This window comes from Hippopotamus amphibius, chromosome 4 (assembly GCF_030028045.1).
Source record: "Hippopotamus amphibius kiboko isolate mHipAmp2 chromosome 4, mHipAmp2.hap2, whole genome shotgun sequence".
In the NCBI taxonomy this organism is placed as follows: Eukaryota; Metazoa; Chordata; class Mammalia; order Artiodactyla; family Hippopotamidae; genus Hippopotamus; species Hippopotamus amphibius.
Genome location: NC_080189.1, coordinates 77,831,670 through 77,856,289, shown reverse-complemented (window position 1 = coordinate 77,856,289; position 24,620 = coordinate 77,831,670). Strand labels below are relative to the sequence as shown.

Genomic DNA, 24,620 nt, shown 5'->3' with positions numbered 1-24,620 from the left:
TGATCTATAAGATGCATTAAGTGGGGGAAAAAAAGTACAGAGCAAAATGTAGAGTACAGCTCCATCTCGGTGTGTGTGTGTACGTGCACGCACGTGTGTGGTGCGCATACACCTACCATATGTGCTTAAAGATACAGACGTTGGTAACAGTGGTGGATATTGGGGAGGGCAGCCAGGGGACTGGGGTCTCAAAACTTCGAAGCAGTTCACTTTCTGTGAGGTTCCGGCTGTACCTTGCATATTGTGATCATTGTCTTACCTGGTCCCTACTCTCATTTCCCAGTGGGGAGACTCAGATGGACCATGGGATTGTTCAGGGTCTCTGTAAGTTGTCAGTGTTCATCAGAATTCTCCTTGGTACATCATTTGTTAATGTTCTCATCAGTTTCTGACTACTTCTAATCTTTTCTTTAGTCAGTGTGATAAAGGAGTTTATGTAAAAGCAATTCATCATAAATAAATAAAGAATTCTCAGACTTCTGTAAGAACTACAGTTTTGCTAATGTTTTCTTTAATCTTTTTACTGTTTTTGATACCGTCAGTCATGACGTGGGGTCAGTAAGATGTGTAACAGGAAAGGAAAGGCCTGCTTTGCTAAGGCTCTTGTTTCTCTAAGAGCATACGTAGGATTTCTGCTTCTAAATTTTCCTTCTAAGGAAGCCATCAGATGCTAAATATTTTTGAATAAGAATGTTTATCAAAACCAAAGAGTCTAGGGACTTACCTGGTGGCCCAGTGTTTAAGAATCCGGCTGCCAAGGCAGGGGACACGGGTTCGATCCCCACCCCGGGAAGATCCCACATGCCTCGGAGCAACTAAGCCCATGAGCCACAACTGTTGAGCCTGCACTTTATAGCCCATGAGCCACAACTGTTGAGCCCATGTGCCACAACTACTGAAGCCCACACGCCTAGAGCTCATACTCTGCAACAGGAGAAGCCACCACAGTGAGGAACCTACACACCACAATGATGAGTAGCCGTACTCTCCACAACTAGAGAAAGCCCGTGTGCAGCAGTGAAGACCCAACACAGCCAATCAATCAGTCAATCAATCAATCAATTTATTTGTTTATTTAAAAAAAGAAAGAAAGAAAGAATCTACCTGCCAATGCAGGGGACATGGGTTCGAGCCCTGGGCCAGGAATATCCCACGTGCTGCAGAGCAACTAAGCCCGTGTGCCACAACTACTGAGCCTGCGCTCTAGAGCCTGTGAGCCACAACTGCTGACCCTGAATGCCACAACTACTGAAGCCCAGGTCCTAGAGCCCATGCTCCACAACAAGAAAAGCCACTGCAATGAGAAGCCCGCACACCACAATGAAAAGTAGCCCCCCGCTCGCCACAACTAGAGGAAGCCCGCGTGCAGCAACGAAGACCCAATACAACCAATAAAAATTAATTAATTAATTAATTAAAAACAAAAAGTCTATATAAATTTTGGCAGAGCCATAGTAAGCAGTATTATATAATCATTAAAATATTTAATATCCTGGGGAAACAGTCACAATATGGTGAGTGGAAATGCAGGGTGCTCATGCTACTAATAGGAGAGTGAGTAGCACAGCCACTTTGGAGAGCTCTTGATGGTATTTAGGTGCAGTGCTCAGACCCTGTGGCTTAGTTTTCCCTTCTTAGGAGCACTGCAGATAAACTCGGTGTTTTCTGAAGAAAATCTGTAAGAGGGACGTCCCTGGGGGTGCAGTGGTTAAGAATCCACCTGCCAATGCTGGGGACACAGGTTCGATCCCTGGTCCAGGAAGATCCCACATGCCGTGGAGCAACTAAGCCTGTGCACCACAGCTGCTGAACCTGCATGCCGCAACTACTGAAGCCCACATGCCTAGAGCCTGTGCTCTGCATCAAGAGGAGCCACCACGCTGAGAAGCCTGTGCACTGCAATGAAGAGTAGCCCCCACACACCGTAACTAGAGAAAGCCCGCGCACAGCAGCGAAGACCCAACACAGCCAAAAATTAAAAACAAACAAAACCTGTGTAAGAATGTGTACAGTAACAATGTATTAACCACAAGTTGGAAACAACTAAATGTTCACCAACAGGAGCATGGATAAATGAACTGTGGTATATACTATTCAGTGCTTAGATTTTACTAAGCTGTACTACGGGAAGTAGAGGTACATGTTTCAACCTGGATGATGAACCATGAATATAAATATTGAACAGAAAGCAAATTGCGAATGATTTGCGTAGCATATAGAGTATGATGCTCTATGTAAGGTACACAGAGTGTATATGTCTATGGTTTAAAAGGCATGGAAATACTTTTCCAAAATGTCAGTGCTATGAAAAACCAAGAAAAGCAAGGGGCCTTCCAGATTAAGGCAGACTAGAGAGAGGTGACAAGTAACGCAGGGTGATGTGCTGGATTGGATTCGGGACTAAGGCAAGAAAGGCTGGACATCATTAGGACAGTTGATAGAATGTGTATACTGAGGGTCACATGGCAGTATTCTGTAATATTAAATTGCTCTGGCTGGGACTTCCCTGGTGGTGCAGTGGTTAAGAATCCATCTGCCAATGCAGGGGACACAGGTTCAAGCCCTGGTCTGGGAAGATCCTACAGGCTGCAGAGTTACTAAGCCTGTGCACCACAACAACTGAGTAAAGACTGGGAGTTCTCTGTATGCTTTCAACTTTTTCATAAGTGTGAAATGATATGAAAATTTTTGTGACCAGTAAACCTAAGAAGATACAATATATTGTTTATGGACATATGGAATACATATAACAACACTTGGAAACTATGTCCTCCACTTTCAGGGCCGTGCTCCCTGTGTGGGGGCCAACTGTAGCAGAAAGGTATAAAAAGTCCTGAAACTGTTAAGATTTGTTCATGTTGGGTTGTGAGTTCATAGGGGATCATTATAGTGTTATCATACTTTCTATATGTTTGAAGTACCAAACTTTTAAATGCAGGTTGTAAAATTACGAATATATGATTAAGTTTTAGTACATGTAAGTGGTGAGGCCTTTAAATTTTCTTTTCAAAGAAAAAACTGCTCATGTTAAGTGAACAAAGTGCAAAATTATAGAAATAATATGATCTGAAATTTTATATTTATATTGCATATGTATGCATGCAAAGAAAATCATCAGGAAAGGAAAACAGCAAAATATTTACACTGAACCTGATAAAATATAGATGACTTTAATTTTTTATACTGTCTTGCAAATTCTGTTGAACATGTATGAATCTTGTTGCCAGAATAGGAAAAAAAAACAGTTTTTTTAAAAAATAGCCCTTTGGGGACTGTCTTAGAGTAGGTCATGTGCAGCCAAGTGACCTACAGCAAATGGCCTTTGGCTCCGCCCTGCCTGCCTTTAGCCCCGCCCTCACTCTCAGATACATCCATTCCTGCCCTGCCCATGGCTCCACCCCCTTCCTGGCTCCACCCTGCCATTGGCCAGGGGATGGGCCTGCCTTGGCCCACCCCACCTCTGCCTGGCCCTACCTCTGCCCCGCCCACACCCCAGCAGTGTGCCCAAGCCCCCTGGCGGAGCTGTGTGTCCCTTGCAGATTGGCTTCACCACAGACCCGCGCATGGCCCGCTCCTCGCCCTACCCCACCGATGTGGCTCGAGTCGTGAATGCCCCCATTTTCCACGTGAACTCAGATGACCCGGAGGCAGTCATGTACGTGTGCAAGGTAGCAGCCGAGTGGAGGAGCACCTTCCACAAGGACGTGGTGGTGGACCTGGTGAGTGACCTTAGCCTGTGTCCTGAAAAGAGGGGTCAGGGCTCCCTAGGGCCAGGGGCCACCTCACTGCCCCTCCTGAGAACTCGTGCGTCTTCAGCCTGGGTGAGTCAACCAGGGGAAGAAGGTAGTTGGGGTCCTGTCCTGAGATAGTCCCAGGTCACTCAGAGTTCATCTCATATGACAGTCAAAGCAGTTCTAATGTGTGAAGGAGAGAGAGAGAGGAGCTAATTTTAGAGGAGGTAAACTGAGGTGTAACGTAAGAGAAATGGGGCAGGTCTTGGGTCCTGGGTCCTGGGCGACATCGTCCCTGATGCTGGCGTCTCCCGGCTGTGTCCAGGTGTGTTATCGGCGCAATGGCCACAACGAGATGGATGAGCCCATGTTCACGCAGCCACTCATGTACAAGCAGATCCGCAAGCAGAAGCCCGTGCTGCAGAAGTACGCCGAGTTGCTGGTGTCACAGGGCGTGGTCAACCAGCCCGAGTATGAGGTATGTCCCGGCTCTGGTCCCAGTGGCCTTTCAGAGCCAAGGAGGGATGGAGAAGGCCCGCTGCAGGGCCAGTGCTTGCTTTTGCAGAGTAATTAGGATCCAAGTGAGAACATGTGAAATATTTACAGCTCCAGCATTTCGGTGCATAACTTCTTGGAGGGTCTGGGCTACTGAGGAGTTCTGTGAAGGAGGCGGGGCCTGAGAGCCCTATGGCATGAGACAGTGGCCTGCTTGGCTTACAGAGTCCAGTGCACAGGAGTGAGAGCCTGATGAGGGACCCAACTCATAAAGGTCCTGTTGTGACCTGGGCAGTTCTGGCTGGTTCTGAGTGGGGAGGCCCTTGCAGCGTGACGGAGAGAGAGGAGCAGGCTGTTTATGGGCAGGAGGAATCGGAAGTATGGGAAGATCGGGGGCGAGTGCTGAGGATCGCACTTCGGGGTTCAGTCCTCCTGGGGCTGTGCTCAGAGCCATAAGAGCTGGACCAGTTCGTCAGAAAGAATATGGCGGGGTGGGGGTGGGGAACAGGGTTCCAACTTTGAGCAGGACCTGTAGCCAGCAACTATGGAGAAGAAGCGACGGGAAGGAAAACAGTAAAATGCAGGCTTCCCACAGACCTCACAGAGGTGACGCATGTTGGGAGGAGAAGGCATGGAGGCCACTGGAGTCTGAGGGACTCTGCAGTAGGGACGTGCAGGCGTGTGCTGCCCGTGTGGCCGGTGTGCCCTGTGCAGAGTGGCCCTGATGGCTGTGTCGTGCCCGACCCTCCAGGAGGAAATCTCCAAGTACGACAAGATCTGTGAGGAGGCCTTCGCCAGGTCCAAGGACGAGAAGATCTTGCACATCAAGCACTGGCTGGACTCCCCCTGGCCTGGTGAGTGAGGAACACGGCCAGTGAGCCCCACCCCCGCCCCCCACAGCATCCCTGCGGGAATCAGGCCCCAACGGCTGCGCTCGGTCCCAGCCCCCGCGCCACAGCGTCTCACGTGTCCACGTTTCCCTGAGGAGCGGCAGCCGAGTATCAGCTTACGCCTCGTCTCCTAGGCTTCTTCACCCTGGATGGGCAGCCCAGGAGCATGACCTGCCCCTCCACGGGCCTGACGGAGGATATTCTCACGCACATTGGGAATGTGGCCAGCTCCGTGCCTGTGGAGAACTTCACTATTCACGGAGGTAAGGGCACCACCCGGACCTTTGGAAGTGTTGGGCCAGGTCCTGTGCTGACGTCCCTCTGGCATGAGACTGGTCACCGCCCACCTCAGGTCCCTGCTTCGTTGGTGGGGGGGTGGGGGGGGGGTTGGATGAGGGAAGCCCTCTCCTCACCTCACACCCGCCCTGGTGTGATCCTCAGCCAGCAGAGCAGTGGAGGAAGGGATGGGATGTCCCAGGCTCTCTGGCCTGGTCTCCACTCAGCTCCCTTCCCCACTCTCCCACCGAATCAGACCTCCAAGAAGCTGGGACCGAAGGAAGCTCAGCTCTTGTCCCAAGAGGGTGTGTGGGGCAGCTGGTGAGCACCTGTCTCTGTAGGGCTGAGCCGGATCCTGAAGACCCGTGGGGAACTGGTGAAGAACAGGACCGTGGACTGGGCTCTGGCGGAGTACATGGCTTTCGGTTCCCTCCTCAAGGAGGGCATCCATATCCGGCTGAGCGGCCAGGATGTGGAGCGGGGCACTTTTAGGTAACGGTCTCGGTGTCCTCATGGGCCCTTCGAAGCATAGGAGATGGAAGGGAAGCGCTTTGGTGTTCCTCTCCCAGAAGAAAATCACCGCCAGGAAATGGTCCTTAGATCCCATTGCCTCAGGCCTGGAAGCAGCCTTTCGCTGCTCTGATTAGACACTTCCGTTTAGATCTGGGCTTTGTACTCCCAGTGGCTGCAGTGCGTGGGGTCTAACTGAGCAGCGTGCAGGGCCAGCTCCTGCCTCTAACCTGTGCTGTTCTGCCTCAGCCATCGCCACCACGTGCTGCACGACCAGAACGTGGACAAGAGAACCTGCATCCCCATGAACCACCTCTGGCCCAACCAGGCCCCCTACACTGTGTGCAACAGCTCGCTGTCCGAGTACGGGGTCCTGGGTGAGCGCCTGACCCGCAAGGCCCTCCTCCCTGCCCTCCCCAGCCACCCCCGACGCCCCACTGCTTCCCCTGCCACCCCTTCCCCTCCCTCCCCCCTCCTTCCCGCCCACCAGCTGACTCCCATCCGGTCTTCTCCCTCCCTCCTGCTCTGCAGGCTTTGAGTTGGGTTTTGCCATGGCCAGTCCTAACGCCCTGGTCCTCTGGGAGGCCCAGTTTGGAGACTTCCACAACACGGCCCAGTGCATCATCGACCAGTTCATCTGCCCAGGACAAGCCAAGTGGGTGCGGCAGAACGGCATCGTGCTGCTGCTGCCCCACGGCATGGAGGGCATGGTGAGCCCCCCGCCTCTTCCCCAGCAGACCTAGGGTGTGGGAAGGGCCTGCCTAGGACCCTGACCTGAGACTGGCACGGTATAGGCTCTGCTGGTGCTCCCCACCGCCCGTGGAAGGCAAGAGGCAGGTCCTGCTCAGTTCTCTATGAGAAGTGGGGGTGCAGACAGGGACCTCCCAGGCTCAGGCATTCCCTGCTCTCTTCCCTCCCTCCTCCCCCAGTCTTTGTGTGGGACTTTCTTAAGACTTGGGTTTGGAAACCGTGAGGAACCAGGAGCGCTGGGTCCTGTCCTGATGTGGAAACGCCCCCTCCACACTCCATAGGTAGGAGGAGAAGGAATTGAACTGCCAGCAGGAAAGAGATAATTTGGTGTTTTTCAGACCAGAAATGAGCAAGTTGGTTAAGGAAGAGAAGTACCAAATGCAGCTGTCAGCATGGGGGAAGTTCCTGATCTGTAACTTGTGTGTCTGGTTCCAGGGCCCAGAACATTCCTCTGCCAGGCCAGAGCGGTTCCTGCAGATGTGCAATGACGACCCAGACGTCCTGCCGGTGAGTAGCCACCCCCTGGGCATCTGCCGGCAGCTCTGATAGCACCACTGCTCTGTCCCTCTCAGGAGTCGCAGGTGGGCCCCAAGCCTGCTGGTCTCCTCAAAGTGAGAGGCCTCTTCAGAGCACAAAAGGCAGTGCCGGCCCACCTCCTGTTACCCCCTGCTGCTCTAGAAAAACTGAAAGCTGCAGAAGCTTTTAGGAATAATATTGTCTGTATTTTGATTCAGGCAAACATTTTAGAGGAAAGAACTCTAGGGTGATTTTAGTGAAACTTTAAGAGCTGAAAGGAGACTATTGGGGGTGAGTTTCTAAGGAAAATCAGAATTGGTGTTAGGTAAAACCTGTATCCATCACAGCCCAGGCAGTAGTTTTCAGAGAAAAAGGGATTACGTGGGACTGAGAGTCCCATTCAGGGCATGGGGCAGGCTGGCTGGCTGAGCTCTCGTCAGTGTCCCCTGTGTGTGCGTCTCCGAGGGAGCTGTGGCGCCCTGAGGCTGGGGCCCGGGTGCCTCCTGAAGCCCTCTGGATGCCACCCACAACAGGGTGCTCAGTGCCTCTTGGCCTCTGGCCCTTTCCCTCTTTGCTACAGGACCTTAAGGAAGCCAACTTTGACATAAATCAGCTGTACGATTGCAACTGGGTTGTTGTCAACTGCTCCACCCCTGGCAACTTCTTCCATGTGCTGCGTCGCCAGATTCTCCTGCCTTTCCGGAAGCCGGTCAGTCGGGGGTGTCCCAGCTCAGAGAGGCCTGGCCTGAGGACTCCAGGGCCCCAGCCCAATGAGAGGGTGGACTTAGGAGCGAGTGGCTGTAGGTGGTGGCGTGTTGAGCTTGAGGGAGAGGAGAGCCCCCGCAGGGGCCTAGGGAGCAGGGGGTCTCCAGGAAGCAGGCTCCTGGGCAGGGTGTTGAAGGGTGAGTAGGAGTGTATGTGAAGGGTCCAAGGGGAGAATGCCCCCTGCTGCTGCAGGGCCAGGCAGGCCCATGGGACACCACAGGCGGGAACACCCAGGAAAGGCTCAGGAGTCTTTCCCAGGTATAGGGTAGGGGGCGCCCAGGGCTCCGAGCAGGCTGGCGCGGGCCCTGGAGGAGTGGATGCGGAGGAGAGGGGATGAGGGGAAACAGCATCGTCCTGTTTCCTCCTCTTTTCACCTCTGACCTGCAGCTTCCCCTGATATAGAGCTGGGAGGGCAGCACTGGTGCCTGTTCTGAGGACAAAGCCTGGGCAGCCCCTTGCTGTCAGCTCTCCTTCTAGAAATCCTTAGAACCTGGTCCATCATGAGCCTGTGCTTCTGTGTTTCAGTTAATCATCTTCACCCCCAAGTCCCTGCTGCGGCACCCCGAGGCCAGATCCAGTTTTGATGAGATGCTTCCAGGTAGGTGTGATAGGGGTGGGCATTTGAAGGGGGGTCTTAACTGCTACGCTATGGGGGGCTTATAACTTGTCAGTTTCACTGTGGTCCTTGGCACATTTTTGGTCATTGGATAAAGGCCACTGAACACAACAGCCTGAATGTCAGAGCTTGTGTGCATATTGGTCAAACAGCATGTCTTGTGTCCCACCAGGGTCTGTGGTCTTTGCCCAGGTGCACCCCCAGAACTCTTTCAGAGGCAGTGAAATGGTCTGAGGTTAGAGTCCACGCTGCTGCCTGGGCACTGCTCCTAGGCGCTGATGGCAGCTGACTGCCAGGGACAGAGGAAAGGCACCTGTGGGTAGGGCCTGCCACATAACATGCCAGCTCAGTGGTGTGAGGTGAGGCCCACAGCATTGAGATTTCCACCCAGACAGCAGACAGCGTTCGGCTGACACAGCACACAGCAGCCCCACACACCCAGGCTTACGGGGCCAGGGGAGCCCACTTGCTCCCAGCCATGTAGCCCCTTTTAGTCTTCGGTCAAGGTAATCCCCTACTTTTGTTTTCTTCCCCCTTTTTTTTTTTGTTATCATGGTGAAATATACATAATATAAAATTTACCATCTTAGCCATTTTTAAGTGTACAGTTCAGTGGCATTAATAAACACATTCACATCATTGTGCAGCCATCAACCCCGTCCATCTCTAGAACTTTTTCATCTTCCCAAACTGAAACTCTGCACCCATTAAACAACTCCCGCATCACCCCTTCTACCCCAGTCCCTGGCACCCACCATTCTACTTTTTGTCTCTATGGGTTTGACTCCTCTAAGAACTGCATATAAGTGGAATCATACAGTATTTGTCTGTGACTGGCTTATTTTACTCAGCACAGTATCCTCAGGGTTCATCCCTCTTGTAGCATGGGTCAGCATTTCCTTCTTTTTTAAGGCTGAATAATCTTCTATTGTGTGTATCTACCACTTTTTGTTTATCTACTCATCCGTCAATAGACACTTGGGTTGCCTCCACATTTTAGCCGTTGGGAACAATGCTGCTGTGAACGTGGGTGTACAAATCTCTCTTCAAGACCCTGCTTTCAGTTCCTTTGGGTATATAGAAGGAGATTGCTGGGTCGTATGGTAATTCCTCAGGCATACGGTATCATTTTCCATAGTGGTTCCCAGCAATGCACAAGGGTTCCAGTTTCTCTACGTTCTTGTCAACACTACTGTTGTCTGTTTTTGTTTTTTTGTTTTGTTTTTGTTTTGTAATAGCCATCCTAGTGACCATGAAGTAGTATCTCATTGCAGTGTTGATTTTTCATTTCCCTAATGATTAGTAATGTTGAGCGTCTTTTCATGTGCTTATTCGCCATCTGTTTGTTGTCTTTGGAGAAATGTCTAATTAAGTCCTTGCCCATTTTTTAATTGGGTTGTTTGTTGTTGAGTTCTAAGATTTCTCTGTATTTACTGGTCATCGATGCCTTATCAGATGATACTTGCAACTATTTTCTTCCATCTGTGTATTGTTATCCCCCTCCAGCCGCCCCCAGGCCCATTTATTTGTTTGTTTGCCGCACCGTGAGGCATATAGGATCCTGGTTCCCCTACCAGGGATTGAACTTGTGCCCCCTGCATTGGGAGCGTGGAGTCTTAACCACTGGGCCACCAAAGAAATCCCTGTGTGTTGTCTTTTGATGCACAAAATTTTTAAATTTTCATGAAGTCCACTTTTTCTGTTTTTTCTTTTGTTGCCCGTGCCTTTGGAGTCACATCTAAGAAATCACTGCCAAATTCAATGTCACGAAGCTTTTGCCCTGTGTTTTCTTCTAAGTTTTATAATTTCAGTCTTGTATTTAAGTCTTTAATCCGTTTTGAGTTAGTGTGTCTGTATGGTGTAAGGGTCCAGCTTCTCGTGCATGTGGCTGTCCAGTTTTCCCAGCACCATCTGCTAAAGAGACTGTCCTTTCCCCGTTGAATAGTCTTGGTTCCCTTGTCAAAATCATTTGACCATGTATGTGAAGGTTCATTTCTGGGCTCTCTGTTCTCTTCTATTGATCTATATACCTGTCTTTATGCCAGTACCACACTTTGATATGGCAGCTTTGTAGTAAATTTTGAAATCAGGAAGCATGAGTCCTCTAGCTTTGTTTTTCTTTTTCAAGATAGTTTTGGCAATTGAGGGTCCTTTGGGATTCCATGAATTCTAAGATGGACTTTTCTATTTCTGCAAAAAATGTCATTGGAATTTTGATAAGAATTGCACTGAATCTGTAGATTGCTTTGGTAGTATTAACCTCAAGACAGTATTAAGTCTCCCAGTCCATGAACACAGATGACTGTCCATTTATTGGTATCTCCTTTAATTTCTTTCAGTAATGTTCTGTAGTTTTCAGTGTACAAGTTTTTCATTTTCTTGGTTAAGTTTATTCCTAAGTAATTTTATTTATTTCATGCTGTTTTAAATGAAATTTTTTTTCTTAACTTTTAGATTCTTCATAGAAATACAACTGAATTCTGAGTGTTGATTTTCTATCCTGTAACTTTGCTGAACTCATTTATTAGTTCTAACAGGTTTTTTGTGTGTGTGGAAGTCTTTAGAGTTTTCTACATATAAAACAAACATAATTTTACTTGTTCCTTTCCAATTTAGATACCTTTTATTTCTTTTTTTTTTTGCCTAATTGCTCTGGCTAGAAATTCCAGTGCTAAGTTGAACAGAAGTGGTGAGAATGGACATCCTTGCCTTATTTGCGTCTTAGAGAAAATGCTTTCAGTCTTTCACCATTGAGTATGATGGTTGTGGTGGGTTTCTCATACTTGGCCTTTTTTGTGTGAAGGTAGTTTCCTTCTAATCCTAGCATTTGTGTGTAGCATGAATGTGAGCATGTTGTGTGTTGCTTCTGTGTCACTAAGTGAACCCCTCATTTTGAACACAGCTTCCTGAAGCGGCCTTGTTCCCAGGGGAATGGTCCTGGCCGTGAGCATCTGAATATTTGCTGCAGTTTCCAGTGTGGGAAGTTTTAGTATTTGTAAACTCCTGAAGAGTCTGAGCAGAGTGGTCATGGGATGCTCTACTAGACCTAGTTGTCCCTGCAGTCTGAGATAGGTCGTTCTGAAGAATGAACTGATGTCACTTGCTCTCTGAGGCTGGCCTTGCCTACAGTCCCTGTTAGGCTCTCTCGGTGTGGATTAATTCAAGGGCATCACAGGCTGGCGGGAGGGGACGCATCCTAACCCTCAGAAGCCGCGTGTTCTGGTGTCAGCCGTGGCGCAGCTCCATCTCGTGGAGGGAGGGCCCTGGACACCCTCAGCCAGGTCCAAGCAGACCCCCGGCCATGGGGACTCTCTTGTAGGAACCCACTTCCAGCGGGTGATTCCAGAAGATGGCCCTGCAACCCAGAACCCAGAAAACGTCAAGAGACTGCTCTTCTGTACCGGCAAAGTGTACTATGACCTCACCCGAGAGCGCAAAGCGCGGGACATGGCAGGGCAGGTGGCCATCACGAGGATCGAGCAGGTGAGGGCAGGTGGTGCCCAGGCCAGTGCCGGCGTTCCTCCTCCAGGTGTCCGGGCCCCAGAGCTTTCCCAGAGTTTCTGGAACAACCTTTAGGGATCCGCACCTGGGACACCAGCCCCTCTAGGACACCAGCCTCGCCCACCACTCTGAGCATCTTCTCCTGACAGGAGCTCCTCTCTCTCTTTCCCCAGCTGTCGCCCTTCCCTTTCGACCTCCTGCTGCAGGAGGTGCAGAAGTACCCCCACGCCGAGCTGGCCTGGTGCCAGGAGGAGCACAAGAACCAAGGCTACTACGACTACGTGAAGCCCAGGCTGCGGACCACCATCAACCGCGCCAAGCCTGTGTGGTGAGGCCGCGGGCCGTTGGCTGGGGCCCGGGGAGGTGAACGAGGCCCGGGCCGCTCAGTGGGCTTCGCTGTCAACACTCACTGTTGCTCCCCTCAGGTACGCTGGCCGGGACCCAGCGGCAGCTCCAGCCACCGGCAACAAGAAGACCCACCTCACAGAGCTGCAGCGCCTCTTGGACACGGCCTTCGACCTGGACGCCTTCAAAAACTTCTCGTAAATGCTGCCTGGGCTGCTCGGGCCGCCCTCCACCTCACGACTGCCCCTCGCTTCTCAGCTAAAGACGAGTGCCTCCGCGCTGCCCACCCCTCTGCCCGGCCCCGCACCGCACATGCCCCGCTCACTTAGGAGTTAGGCTGCCGCCCCCCAGGCCACATGCTCCCCAGGCTCTGTGACTTCTGTCCGGCTGAGCAGCCTTCACGGAGGCAGTGGGGAGCGGGAGGAGGAGCGGGCGCCCCCGCAGGTGTCCTGGGAGAGTCAGATCTGCCCCCACCCCTCAGCTCACCCCCAGGACCGGCCTCACGTGGCATCCCCACGTGCGGGCAGTCCTTGTCACCCAGCTCGGGGGCTCCTGCATCTGGACTGGGGTGGCTTCCTCTCCCCAGGCGGAGCCCCAGACCCCTTGGAGGAGCCATCACTGTCAGAGGCTTTGTGGGGTGGGTGGGTTCTGGCAGGACCCTCACCGTGCAGCAAACTGAGGGCACTGCTGGGGTATGCTGGTGGGAGATGGCCTGAGACTGACCTGGCACAGAGAGGGCGGGTCCGCTCTCTGCAGTGTCCACTTCCACCCGTGGAGAGGGTCCCAGGCCGTGCGCAGGGGGCCATGCGTGCTCCACCGCCTGGGGCTGGTGGCACCCGGCCCTCAGGGTGTGCGTGGCCCGGAAGCCCGCTCGGGGCTCCAGGGCTGGGCGCGGGCTGCTCGTCTGGGTCCTGCTCTCCCTTCACCTCCAGCTCCACCTCCTTTCCTCTTTCCCTTCAACACGATGGAGACTCTGAAGCATTCTTCTCTCTGCTGTGCCAAAGCTGGTCAGAAGGGGGACGGGAGGGGCAGGAGTGAGGGGCAGCACTAGGCCGAGGGGCCAGCTCCCCTGACCCATCGCAGGGACAAATCTGGTTTATTTATTTTGGTTAAAAAAGAATAACACAAACAACTTTGCATTGCATTTGGCTTGACCCATAAACTAAGTTATCCTTGGGCCTGTCTGTGTGGTGTCGTTCTTTCTGCTCACCCCAGCCTGGGAAGCAGCCCCTCCTCACTGCAGGGCCTGCAGGTGTGGGGCAGCCCAGGGGTGGGTGAGCCACCGTCCTCCCTCTGGCCCGGCCTCCCATCACCATCACTGCAGATTGTGTCTGATGGACCCCGGTTTCTGAGTGTCCTCTGCTCCCAGGTCCCCCAGCACACCACCCTAAAAAGCAGTCTGCAGTCTGTGCCCGAGCCAGTGTGCGTGGTGGGCTCACCCTAGGACGTTGTTAGCTCCTGCGGAAGCCCAGGCAGTGCATCCGACCTTTGGAGCGAAGCCAGCCGTGCCCCCTCTTGACCAGAGCCCCGCTGCCATGAGCCCACAACAAGCCAGCTTTGGTTTCCTGGGGGGTGGACATGTCCCAGCACTGAAGGAGAGCTCAGGGAAAGGCCCGGGTGTGGACACGGGGGTACCTCCAGCAGTGGGCCCCCCCCAGAGGTTCACCCCATCCTCTGGGCCACACCTGGGTCCCCTGTCCTTGAAGGAATGTCCTCATTTTGTCCTGTGGCTTGCCCAAGGTCCTCCAGACGTGGCATGCCTTGGGCAGGTAGGGGCAGGGAAGCAGCTGTCACCTGCCCCTATGCTTCTGTGGGTGTTGCAAAACCAGCCCCCCATCCCTGTGTCCCCTGATGCGGTCAGCCAGGCAGGTTAGAGCTAAAAGGTTGAACATGAGTCAGGAGCCCCTTTCCCTGGGTAGACTCCTGGTGCTCTGAGGGGGGCAGCTGTCCCCACCTGGCACTCTGTGTGGTGAGTTAGGGCTCCACCCTTCACCCTGATCCAGAGCACATGGGGGTGAAACAGGAGATGGAAGCTGAGCCCTCACCTCTTGCTGTCTCCCATCTGGTCGGTGGGCACTGGGGAGCCAAGAGCCCAAGGGGTCTGGGCACTTCTTGCAGGGGCGCCTGAAGGAGTCCCAGGCTCCCAGGAGTCACCACCACCAGCCTGTCCGTAGGAGCTGGGGCCACAGGAATGGGGCGAGGGACTCAGCAGGCCTCTCCCACTCCCACAGCTCTGCGTGGGTCTGCAGATGAGGGGCCAATCAGACCACGCTGGGCCGCCCGCCGGACAAACGCGTCTCTGGTCAGCTCTGTTGTGCTTCAGTTCTCAGTCACCCCTTTCCTAAAATTGGAAAAGAGCGACGGGGAGGGGACAAAGCCTCACAGTCTAAGCAGCCTCTGTGCTTAGACGGGACTTCCGGAGGACCTGGACGCGTGTGTGAGAGCATGTGCATGTCAGCATGTGCACGTGTGTGCATGCACACATAAGCATCTGTACACATGAGTGTGCCTGGGCCCCTTGATGTGGAATCTTGGCCTTTCTGGATATAAAGGCCCATCTGACACCCACACCTGTGAACGTGGCAGGAATAGGGTCCGCATGCCCCACGGGAGGGAGGGGCTGTTCCCAGGGGCAGCCCCCAGGAGCGAGAGCTATGTGTCGTCCTCCTCCACCCTGGAACAGGTGGCCTGGACCAAGGAGCCGAGGCTGGCAGGAGGAGGCGCTCGCAGTGAGGCGCAGGTGAGGCTGAGGCCTCACCCATAGTTCGCCCTGTTGTGTCCAGTGTCCGCCCACTGGGGTGATTTCATCTCCAGTGGAAGTGGAGTTGGAATCAATGTCTAACCTATTTCTGCCCTCAGTTAGTTGGGGCAGTGAGCTCCCAGTTAGGGTAGTGTTCAACTGGGACTGGACTCCAGAGCCAGCCACACTTCTCACATTTCCCCCAGCTCTCCTGTCCCCTGGGAGTCCCAGCTGCCACACCAGTTCATGGCATCCTGAAATGCATGGGGTTCCAGGACCCCTCCGGCAGGGCTGCTCCGCTCCTCCCTTAAGGCCTCACCCCCAGGACCTCGCCCCTCCACTATGGTCTACCCCTCCCCCACGTCCTCACCTCCCTCTAATGCCTCACTCCCACCAGGGCAGACCCCTCCCCCACAGGCTCATCACCTTCCCCCAGGACCTCAGCTCCCTCTTGGCGCTTTTTTTAATTAATATATTTGACATGTAACATATATTAGTTTCAACGTAATGATTGGAAAGCAACAAGGACCTACTGTATGGTACAGGGAACTCAATATTCTGTGATAACTTATATGAGAAAAGAATCTGAAAAAGAATGATGTATATGAATGTATGTATATGTATAACTAAATCACTTTGCTGTACACCTAAAACTAACACATTGCAAATCAACTATAATCCAATAAAATTAAACAACATAATGAATCGATACTTGTATATATTGTGAAATGGTCGCTACAATAAGTCTAATTCACATATGTCAACACATAGTTTCAATTTTTTTTTCTCAGGGTGAGAACATTTAAGATCTCTCTCAGCAACTTTCAAATATGCAATACAGTATTATTAACTGCATGCTGTACATCTCCATGAATATTTATTTTATAACAGGAAGTTTGTACCTTTTGACCACCTTTAACCAGGGTCTCAACCTCCTCTAAGGCCTCCCCTTCCCCCCAGGGCCTCCCTTTGCCCCTCCCCTCTCCCACCCCAGCTTTGATTAACCCCTGTGTGCCTGGGTTGGGGAGGGGCTGGGATGGCCTCCCCAACCCTTATGCCCTCTCCCATCCCACCTCCCCCATATGCTAGAGGGTGGGTGACCGCCCTGTGTCCCCAGTGCAGAACTGGACCCCAGCCCAGGATCTCCCTGCCATTGGCAGTCCTTGGCCTGGACAAACAGCACCCCAGTGTCCTTTCCCTGCACCCCCTCTGCCCTGACCTTCCAGGAAACACCAAGACAGAAAAGTCGGCTGAGTACCCCGGGACCAGGAGACTCGGTTTGCCACTTGTCACCCTGGTCAGGTATGGCCACCTAAGGTAAGCTCTGGGGTCTGTCTCTTTCTTTCTCTGTGGGTTTTTTTGTTTTTTGTTTTTTGTTTGTTTGTTTGTTTGTTCGTTTTTTAATTCTCCTGGCCTAGTGGGTCATCAGATCCTAGTTCCCCGACCAGGGATTGAACCCACGCCTTGACAGTAAAAGCGTGGAGTCCTAACCACTGCACCTCCAGGGAATTCACCCCCCACACACACACCCCTTTCCTCTGTGCTGGGCCTTTCTCCATCTCATGACTTGCGGTTCTGATTTCCCTTCTCCACTCCCCCTAGTCCAGAGGTTTAGTCTTTAGAACAGGGTTTAGCAACTCCAAATAGGAACAGTTTTATCTGTTCCTTTCCAATCTAGATCCCCTTTATTCCATTCTCTTGCCTTATTGCACTGACTAGAACTTATAGCACTATGTTGAATAAGAGCAGTGAGAGAAGACATCCTTGTTTTCTTCCCAATCTTAGGGAGAAAGCATTTGGTCTTTCATCATTAAGTGTAATGTCAGCAGCAGGTTGTTCATAGATACTCAATCAAGTTAAGGAAGTCCCCCCATATTACTATTTTTCTCAAGAGTTTTTGCCACACATAGGTGTTGAATTTTGTCAAATGCTTCATCTGCATCAGTTGATACAATCATATGATTTTTTTCTTCATTAGTCTGTTGTACTGATTTTTGAACATTGAACAAGCCTTGGATTCCTGGAACCAACCCCGTTTTGTCAGGGTGTATAATTCTTTTTTATATACTGCTGAATTCTATCTGATAATATTTTGTTAAGGATTTTACATCTATATTCATGAGAGATATTGGTCTGTAGTCTTCTTTTTTTGTACCATCTTTTGTCTACTTTGGTATCAGGGTAATACTGGATTCAGAAAATGAATCTTATCTTCTTTTGTTTTCTGGAAGTAATTATGTGGAACTGGTGTTAATTTTTCTTCAGATATTTAGTAGACATATCCAGTTAAACCATCTTGGCCTGGACACTTATTTTTCTAGAGTTTTTAAATTATGAATTCAATTTCCTTGATAATTATAGGACTATTAAAATAGTTATTTCATATTGGTTGAGTTAAGGTAGATTGTGCTTTTCAAGGAATTATTTATTTCTTCTAAGTTGTCAAATTTATGTGTGTAGCGTTGTTCATAGTATTTCTTTATTATCCTTTTCATATCTGCAGGGCCTGTAGTGATTTCCCTTATTCCAATCCTGATATTGGTAATTCATTTCTTCTCTCTTCCTTTTCTTTGTTAGTCCTGCTAGAGGTTTGTCAATGCTATTGATCTTTTCAAGGAGCCATATATTTGTTTCATTGATTTTTCTCTATTGTTTTTCTGTTTTCAGAGTCATTGATTTCTAGTCTTATCTTTATTTTTTAAAGTTTATGTATTTATTTATTGGCTGCATTTGGTCTTTGTTGCTGCGCACAGGCTTTCTCTAGTTGCAGCAAGCAAGGGCTACTCTTCATTGCAGTGCGCAGGCTTCTCATTGAGGTGGCCTCTCTTGTTGAAGAGCATGGGCTCTAGATGCACGGGCTTCAGTAGTTGTGGCACATGGGCTCAATAGTTGTGGCACGTGGGCTCAATAGTTGTGGCTCACAGGCTCTAGAGCATAGGCTCAGCAGCTGTGGCACACAGGCTTAGTTGCTCCTTGGCATGTGGGATCTTCCTGGACCAGGGATTGAACCTGCGTCCCCTGCATTGGCAAGCAGATTCTTAACCACTGCGCCACCAGGGAAGTCTGACCCTTTTTTCATTATACAATGTGCCTCTCTGACTCTGGTCATTTTCTTTACTCTAAAGTTTACATTATCTGATAATAATATAGCCACTCCTGCTTTCCCTTGATTAATATTTGCATATATATGTATATGTATATATGTATATGTGTGTATAGATATATACATAGATACATAGATATCTTCCACTCTTTTACTTTCAATCTGCCTACAAGTTATTTTTTGAGTGTTTTGTAGATAGTATTTGGTTGGGTCACATATTTTTTTATCCACTCTTCAATCTCCATCTTTTAATTGGTATATTTAGAAGATTTACTTTTAATGTAATTGTTACTAAGTTAGGGCTTAAGTATGCCATTTTATTTTTGCTTTCTGTTTGTGTTCTTTATTTCTATCCTTTTTTCCCCTGTCCTCTTGTGGGTTATAATTTTTTTATAATTTCATTTTTAAAATCCATGATGTTTTTGACCGCTGGTATTTATCTATGGTATAGTTTAAGTGGTTGCTCTAGGTATGACATCATATATATACATATAGCATGGGCTGAGTCAGGGTGTCTGGGGAGGATAGGGGAAGAATAGCCAGTCTGGAGAAAGGGGAGGTGGCTCCAGGGATATGAGCAGTCCCAGAAGGATGGTCTGCACACCAGTTTTAGGTGGGAGACACTGATGGACATTTTGCAGGAAAGGAGAACTTTGAGAACCAGAGGAGCACTGCATATGAGTTTCTAGTGGCTGCCATAACAAATTACAGTAAGTCCCCCACATATGAACCTTCAAGTTGCGAACTTTCAAAGATGTGAACATGCGTGCCAGCCCCTGTATGCCAGCTGTTGTACTGTACTACTGTACTTTTCAAAGTACTGTAAGATTAAAAAATGTCTTCTTTAATGTTTGTTTTTTATGTACATATTATTTGTGTGAAAAGTATTATAAACCTATTACAGTATAGTAACATATAGTCGATTGTGTCAGTTGGGTACCTAGGCTAACTTTGTTGGACTTACAAACAAATTTTAGACTTATGAACGTGCTCTTAGAACAGAATTTGTTCATATATAGAGGACTTACTGTACCACAAACCACAGGAACTCACTCTCTTACAGTATAGAAGCCAAAGTCTGAATGCAAGGTGTTGGCAGGGCTGCACTACCTCCAGAGACTCTACGGCAGGATCTTCCCATGCATTCTCAGCTTCCCAGGCTGGTGGCCTCATGACTCCAGTCTCAGTTCTGTGGTCACATTGCTGTCTATGTCTGTCTCTAAACTCCCCCGGCCTCTCTCTGTTGCTTTCAGGGCCCACCTGGATGACGCAGGATAAACTCCTCCTCTTACAACCTACTCATACCTTTTGCCATATGAGGTGATATTCATAGGGACGAGGATGTGGACATGTCTTTGGGGGCCACCATTCTGCCCAGTGCATAGAGTTATGTCCAAGGACAAGAAGGGGGTACTATAAGTAGATAAGATAGGGGGTCCCAGAGAAAAAGAATCAGACGTGGCTTTCTTGACATAAGAGAACCCATTTTTGATGTTAGCCATTTTGTGATTTAAGCCTGGCCACAGTGCTTGCCCTTAAACAGGTCTCAGTAATAATGATCTTAAGGGAAAAAAAAGATCAAACTGTTATTAGGCTAGAGAAATAACAATAGCAAGATAACAAATCGCTTGTTATCCAGACTCCCAATTCCTTTCTTTGGTAAAGACTGGCCTGAAGCACTTTCTTGAGCTGTTTTGCAGAATTTAAGCCCCCCTCGGGAGCTCAACCACTAGATCAACTGGAACCTAAAGTTAATGATGATGAAAGTGATGTTGACCTTCTCTGAACCTCATGATTTCAATCAAGTAAAGCTTGGTCTCTGTCCACTGCCCAACCCCCTTCATGAATATGCATGTACTCTTAGCTTAAAACTTCCCTAGGGACGTCACTGGTGGTGCGGTAGTTAAGAATTCACCTGCCAATGCAGGGCACATGGGTTCAATCCCTGCTCTGGGAGGATCCCACATGCCACAGAGCAACTAAACCCGAGCACCACAACTACTGAGCCTGTGTACCACAATTACTGAAGCCATCGCGCCTAGAAGCCCATGCTCCACAACAAGAGAAGCCACCACGATGAGAAGCCCACACACCACAATGAAGAGTAGCCCCCGCTCACTGCAACTAGAGAGAAAGCCTGTGTGCAGAAGCAAAGACCCAACGCAGCCAAAACTAAATAAATAAATGAACAAACAAATAACTATTAAAACAAAAACAAAAAAACTTCCCTAATTTTGCTGTTCAGGGAGACACAATGTATGGTCAGGCCACTCAAGATGGCTGTTCTCTTGCTCTCTGTCCATCCCCTGCTCAACCAGTGCCTGCTTCACCTACACCTGCTCACATGACTGACCTTTCTACATACTTGCCCCAGGCCTCAGCGAATGACTGTTCTTATCAAAGGGGTGGTGAAAGGCATTGCCCCTCTGCTGGTTTCCCTGGTAACTGATGAGCCAATCTGACTCATCATTCCCCCTATAAAGGGCAACCTCTTCTGCCCCTCCCACTGCCAGAGCAAATACTTCCTCCATGTCCTGCACACCTGGTGGGGAGTCATTCCAAGACCTTGCTTCAGACCTGTAAGCTCCCCCATCCATTAAACCATTGATGACTCTGTTGCTGACTCCTGGCTCTTTCTTTGGTCTTGAAGCTGAGCGAGTACAGGTCTTGCAGGCCTGTGGGGTGCAGCCCAACATATATATTCCTTGAGGAGGAACTAGGACTCTGTTTCATCCGGGAACTATTATTTCTTGACTGCTTTTCCCTTGCTCCTGCATTCCCTCACTGCCCTTAAGATCTTTACTTACGGAGACCTGTTCAAGGGCACACACTGTGGCCAGGCTTAGATCACAAAATGGCTTAGGCCAAAATGGCTTCTCTTCTGTCTAGAAAGCCATGCCTTGTTCTCATTCTCTGAGACGCCTTTAACCTATCTGCTTACCTGGCAAGTCTGACAGTAGCTCCTGGCTGTGGTCCCCCCTCAAAACAATATCTGTTTTGAGTCAGAATTCTCACAGCACGATATTGGCACTCCTCCCTGCTCGATTGGCTTCAGTTTCCTATTGCCTACAGGAAAGTCATGATACACCTATAAAATTAAGTAGGCAGTCATCAAGAGTATTTTAAAGAATTTTGAATAGTTTTTACCAAGTCTACAAATAAATGCGTGCATCCTTATTCACAATTTGGTGCATTCCTTCCTATCATTTTTTAATGCCTTTGAAAATACTTTTTTAGATTTCCCAACTAACACTTTGCCACATTTCTTTATTTCTATTTACACACACTTAGTTGTTTTGGTTTAATCATGCGAGCTTTAGTTGCTGACCCCATGACCCCTCACCTTAAAAACTTCTCCTTGACATTCTCCTAAGAACAAGGCCATTTTCCCAAGCCCATAATGCAACCATCACACTCGGGAAATTTCACATCCATTCAATGCTATTATCTCATCTCTGGCCCTTATTCAAATTTCCCCAAGTGTCCCAATAATGTCTTTTTCCTCCATCCAGAGTCCAATCAAGGATCATGGCATTGCATTTACTTTCTTTCTGGTCTCCTTGAAACAGAACAGGACCCTGGGGGTTCCTCTTGGGTACAAAAGCCTTTGTGTGTCCCCTGCTTCTTATTTGCAGGAAAAAGGCTCAGCCTCCTAGAACTTCCCTGAGTTCCAAAGGGCAGATTCAAATAGTTACTAATTAGGGGAGGGAGGGAATGCAGAAATAAAGGAAAGGCGTCAAGAAAGACTAGTGCAGCCCTGGGGCAGGGTCCTGGCTCCTCCTGGGGGGATGTGCCAAGCAATCGGGTACAAATCTCTGAGCTCTTCTACAGGAGCTGGGGCTCCCACCCTGCTGGAAGGTGGTAACTTCAGGCTGAGCACAAGCACGTGGACCCCAGGCTGGCTGCAACCAGAAGTCTTGATTTCAGACACATGCATCAGTGAGCGGTGGCTTGCAGTAAGCAGCAGCAGTGAACAGTAGCTGGAAACAAGACCTTAGTTCCCTGACCAGGAGTCCTAACCGCTAGACCACAAAGGCCAGCAGCTAGGGCCTAAATCCCCAGTCTGTGCCTACCTTGACAAGAAAGAACTTGGACAAGGATGCGGAAGGTAGAGAGAAAAGTAAGACGTTTCTTAGAAAAGCAGAGTGCCTGTGGAAAGACGCATGGACACACTCTGCGAGAGAGTCTCAAGAGTTACGCCTCTGAGAAGTTTAAGTCCTTTATAAAGGACTTCTTAGGTGGCGCAGTGGGTAAGAATCTGCCTGCCAATGCAGGGGACACGGGTTTGATCCCTGCCCCAGGAAGATCCCACATGCCGTGGAGCAAATAAGCCTGTGTGCCACAACTATTGAGCCTGCACTCTGGAGCCTGTGAGCCACAACTATTGAGCTCATGTGCCTCAACTACTGAAGCCCGTGCACCTGGAGCCTGTGCTCTGCAACAAGAGAGGCCACCTCAATGAGAAGCTCACGCACCACAAGGAAGAATAGCCCCTGTTCGCCGCAACTAGAGAAAGCCCATGTACAGCAACGAAGACCCAACACAGCCAATAAAATAAATAAATAAATTAATTAATTATAAATAAATAAATAAATAAATAAATCCTTTATAAGGGGGCAGTTTTCTAGGTTTTTGTCTTTCCTCTGGCCAATTGTCTTGTTTTGCCCCCCTGGCTAATGTGTCTCAGGACCCTCCCCTAGGTGTGTATGCACCCCTCAGCCAAGATGGATTTCATCGCAAAGGTATCTGGGAGGAAAGAAGCAAGACTCATTATGGTCTGGCATCACCTGACTTTTGACCCCCAAGTAGACTTTCTGCGTACGTGTAGTGTCTCCCTTGCCCCAAAGAGGGATATGTAATCTCTTGATCCTTCACTCAAATAGGGTTTAGCCCCTCTCTGTCCCTGCCATAACTGTTATCTTAAGGTGTCCTCAGGAGTCAAAGCCTGGCTATTTACCTTGTTTTCTGTTGTAATTTCTATGTCAAAGTGCACACAGGAGGCTGGTTGTAACTATCTAACCTGGAGCCCACCTACCTCCTGTCTCAGGAAATGCGAACAGGGGGCCAGTGGTAAGTGTCCAGCCTGAAGTCCATCTTGTTCTCACCCCAAGAAATGTAAACAGGAGGCCAGTTGTAAATGCCTAGACTGGAGCCCATCTAACTCCTGCCTCAGGCTGATGTTTCAGATTCCTAGAACACCACCCTGCTACCTCACCACTAACCAATCAAGAAAATCACATACCCTGCAGCCCTCCCCCCAAATTTTGCCTATAAAAACTCGCCTTACATGCTTTTTTTAAAGAACTTTTATTGAGATACAGTTAACAGACAATAAACTGCATATATTTAGAGTGTACCATTTGGTATTTTTTTTCTTATTAGTACGCCTTACATCGTTTTTGCAATAGACCTTTCTCTGCTCCAAACTCTGACATTTCTGTTTGGCCTCACTGTGCGTCAGCCACAAGAACTTGGGTTCAACAACATCCTCTGGCCTAGATCGTTTCTCCAGACCTGACATTTCCTAAGAGTCCAGGTCAATTCTGGAGGCTGACTCCTGCATGGATTTAACTGGTGGTTTTCTCATGATTCGATTCAGATTGAACCTTTCTTGCTGGAACTTCCAAATGGAGTTTTTGGCATCCTTTTAACACTGAGTATCACATCAAGGGCACAGGATGTCAGCTGGTCCCACGCTTGGTGATGCTGACTGGGTCATTTGTTTAAGGTGGTGTCTGACCCATGTCTTTATTGTAAAGGTACCTTTCTCTATTCATAATGAATAGTGGCATGTGGAAGACAGCTCCATAAATGTTTTTTTAATCAACTATCATCATACAACTTTGTATCCTATTTTTCACTTCGCAAATTGTGAATTTCTTCTCATACCAATATTCTTCAAAAATTATGCTGCATAAATTCCAGCCTGTGAGGGTGTTCTACTGAACTATTACCTAAGAGAACTGAACTATCAGCTTACTAACGAAGGCTCCAAGATGGTGGGATTTTTTTCTGTTTTACTTGCTGCCATATTTCCAGTACTGAGAACCATGTCTGGCAAATAATAGAAGCTCAACAAAAGTTTGTTGAATGAATGAATACAGCTTGTGTCTAATTTTTCAATGTCATAGATTATGCCACAGCAAACATCCTTGTATATAAATCTTTTCAGCGTTTATTTTCTGAGGATCACAGATAGTGTTAATGAGAAGGGAAATGTTTGTGTTAATAGAGTGAAAAAACAAGAATGCAAAATCACATAAAGGCTATAATCTCCGAACCATAAAGATACACAGAGAGAGCCATCGGAGAGGAAACAGACCAAAATAATAGGGATTATCTCTCAACATTTGGACGGTGGAAGGTTTTTATTTGTTATGAA

At 49.2% G+C, this 24,620-nt stretch overlaps 1 protein-coding gene across 4 annotated transcripts in view; it reads left to right on the top strand.

The window, feature by feature from the left end:
• OGDH (oxoglutarate dehydrogenase) overlaps nucleotides 1-13,572 on the top strand; it is a 73,262-nt gene extending 59,690 nt beyond the window's left edge. For 3 of the 4 annotated variants that reach the window (XM_057732219.1, XM_057732221.1, XM_057732220.1), the window contains 13 exons: nucleotides 3,540-3,719; nucleotides 4,057-4,209; nucleotides 4,978-5,080; nucleotides 5,251-5,379; nucleotides 5,734-5,884; nucleotides 6,152-6,279; nucleotides 6,434-6,612; nucleotides 7,088-7,159; nucleotides 7,749-7,877; nucleotides 8,459-8,531; nucleotides 11,869-12,032; nucleotides 12,224-12,378; nucleotides 12,476-13,572. In XM_057732219.1, coding sequence (XP_057588202.1) covers nucleotides 3,540-3,719; nucleotides 4,057-4,209; nucleotides 4,978-5,080; nucleotides 5,251-5,379; nucleotides 5,734-5,884; nucleotides 6,152-6,279; nucleotides 6,434-6,612; nucleotides 7,088-7,159; nucleotides 7,749-7,877; nucleotides 8,459-8,531; nucleotides 11,869-12,032; nucleotides 12,224-12,378; nucleotides 12,476-12,596 — 1,737 coding nt within the window. In that variant the 3' untranslated portion in view covers nucleotides 12,597-13,572. Of the gene's footprint in view, nucleotides 1-3,539; nucleotides 3,720-4,056; nucleotides 4,210-4,977; nucleotides 5,081-5,250; nucleotides 5,380-5,733; nucleotides 5,885-6,151; nucleotides 6,280-6,433; nucleotides 6,613-7,087; nucleotides 7,160-7,748; nucleotides 7,878-8,458; nucleotides 8,532-11,868; nucleotides 12,033-12,223; nucleotides 12,379-12,475 lie in introns of those variants that run through there. The other variant, XR_009053238.1, reaches the window with a different exon arrangement.
• Nucleotides 13,573-24,620: the final 11,048 nt, after the last annotated feature.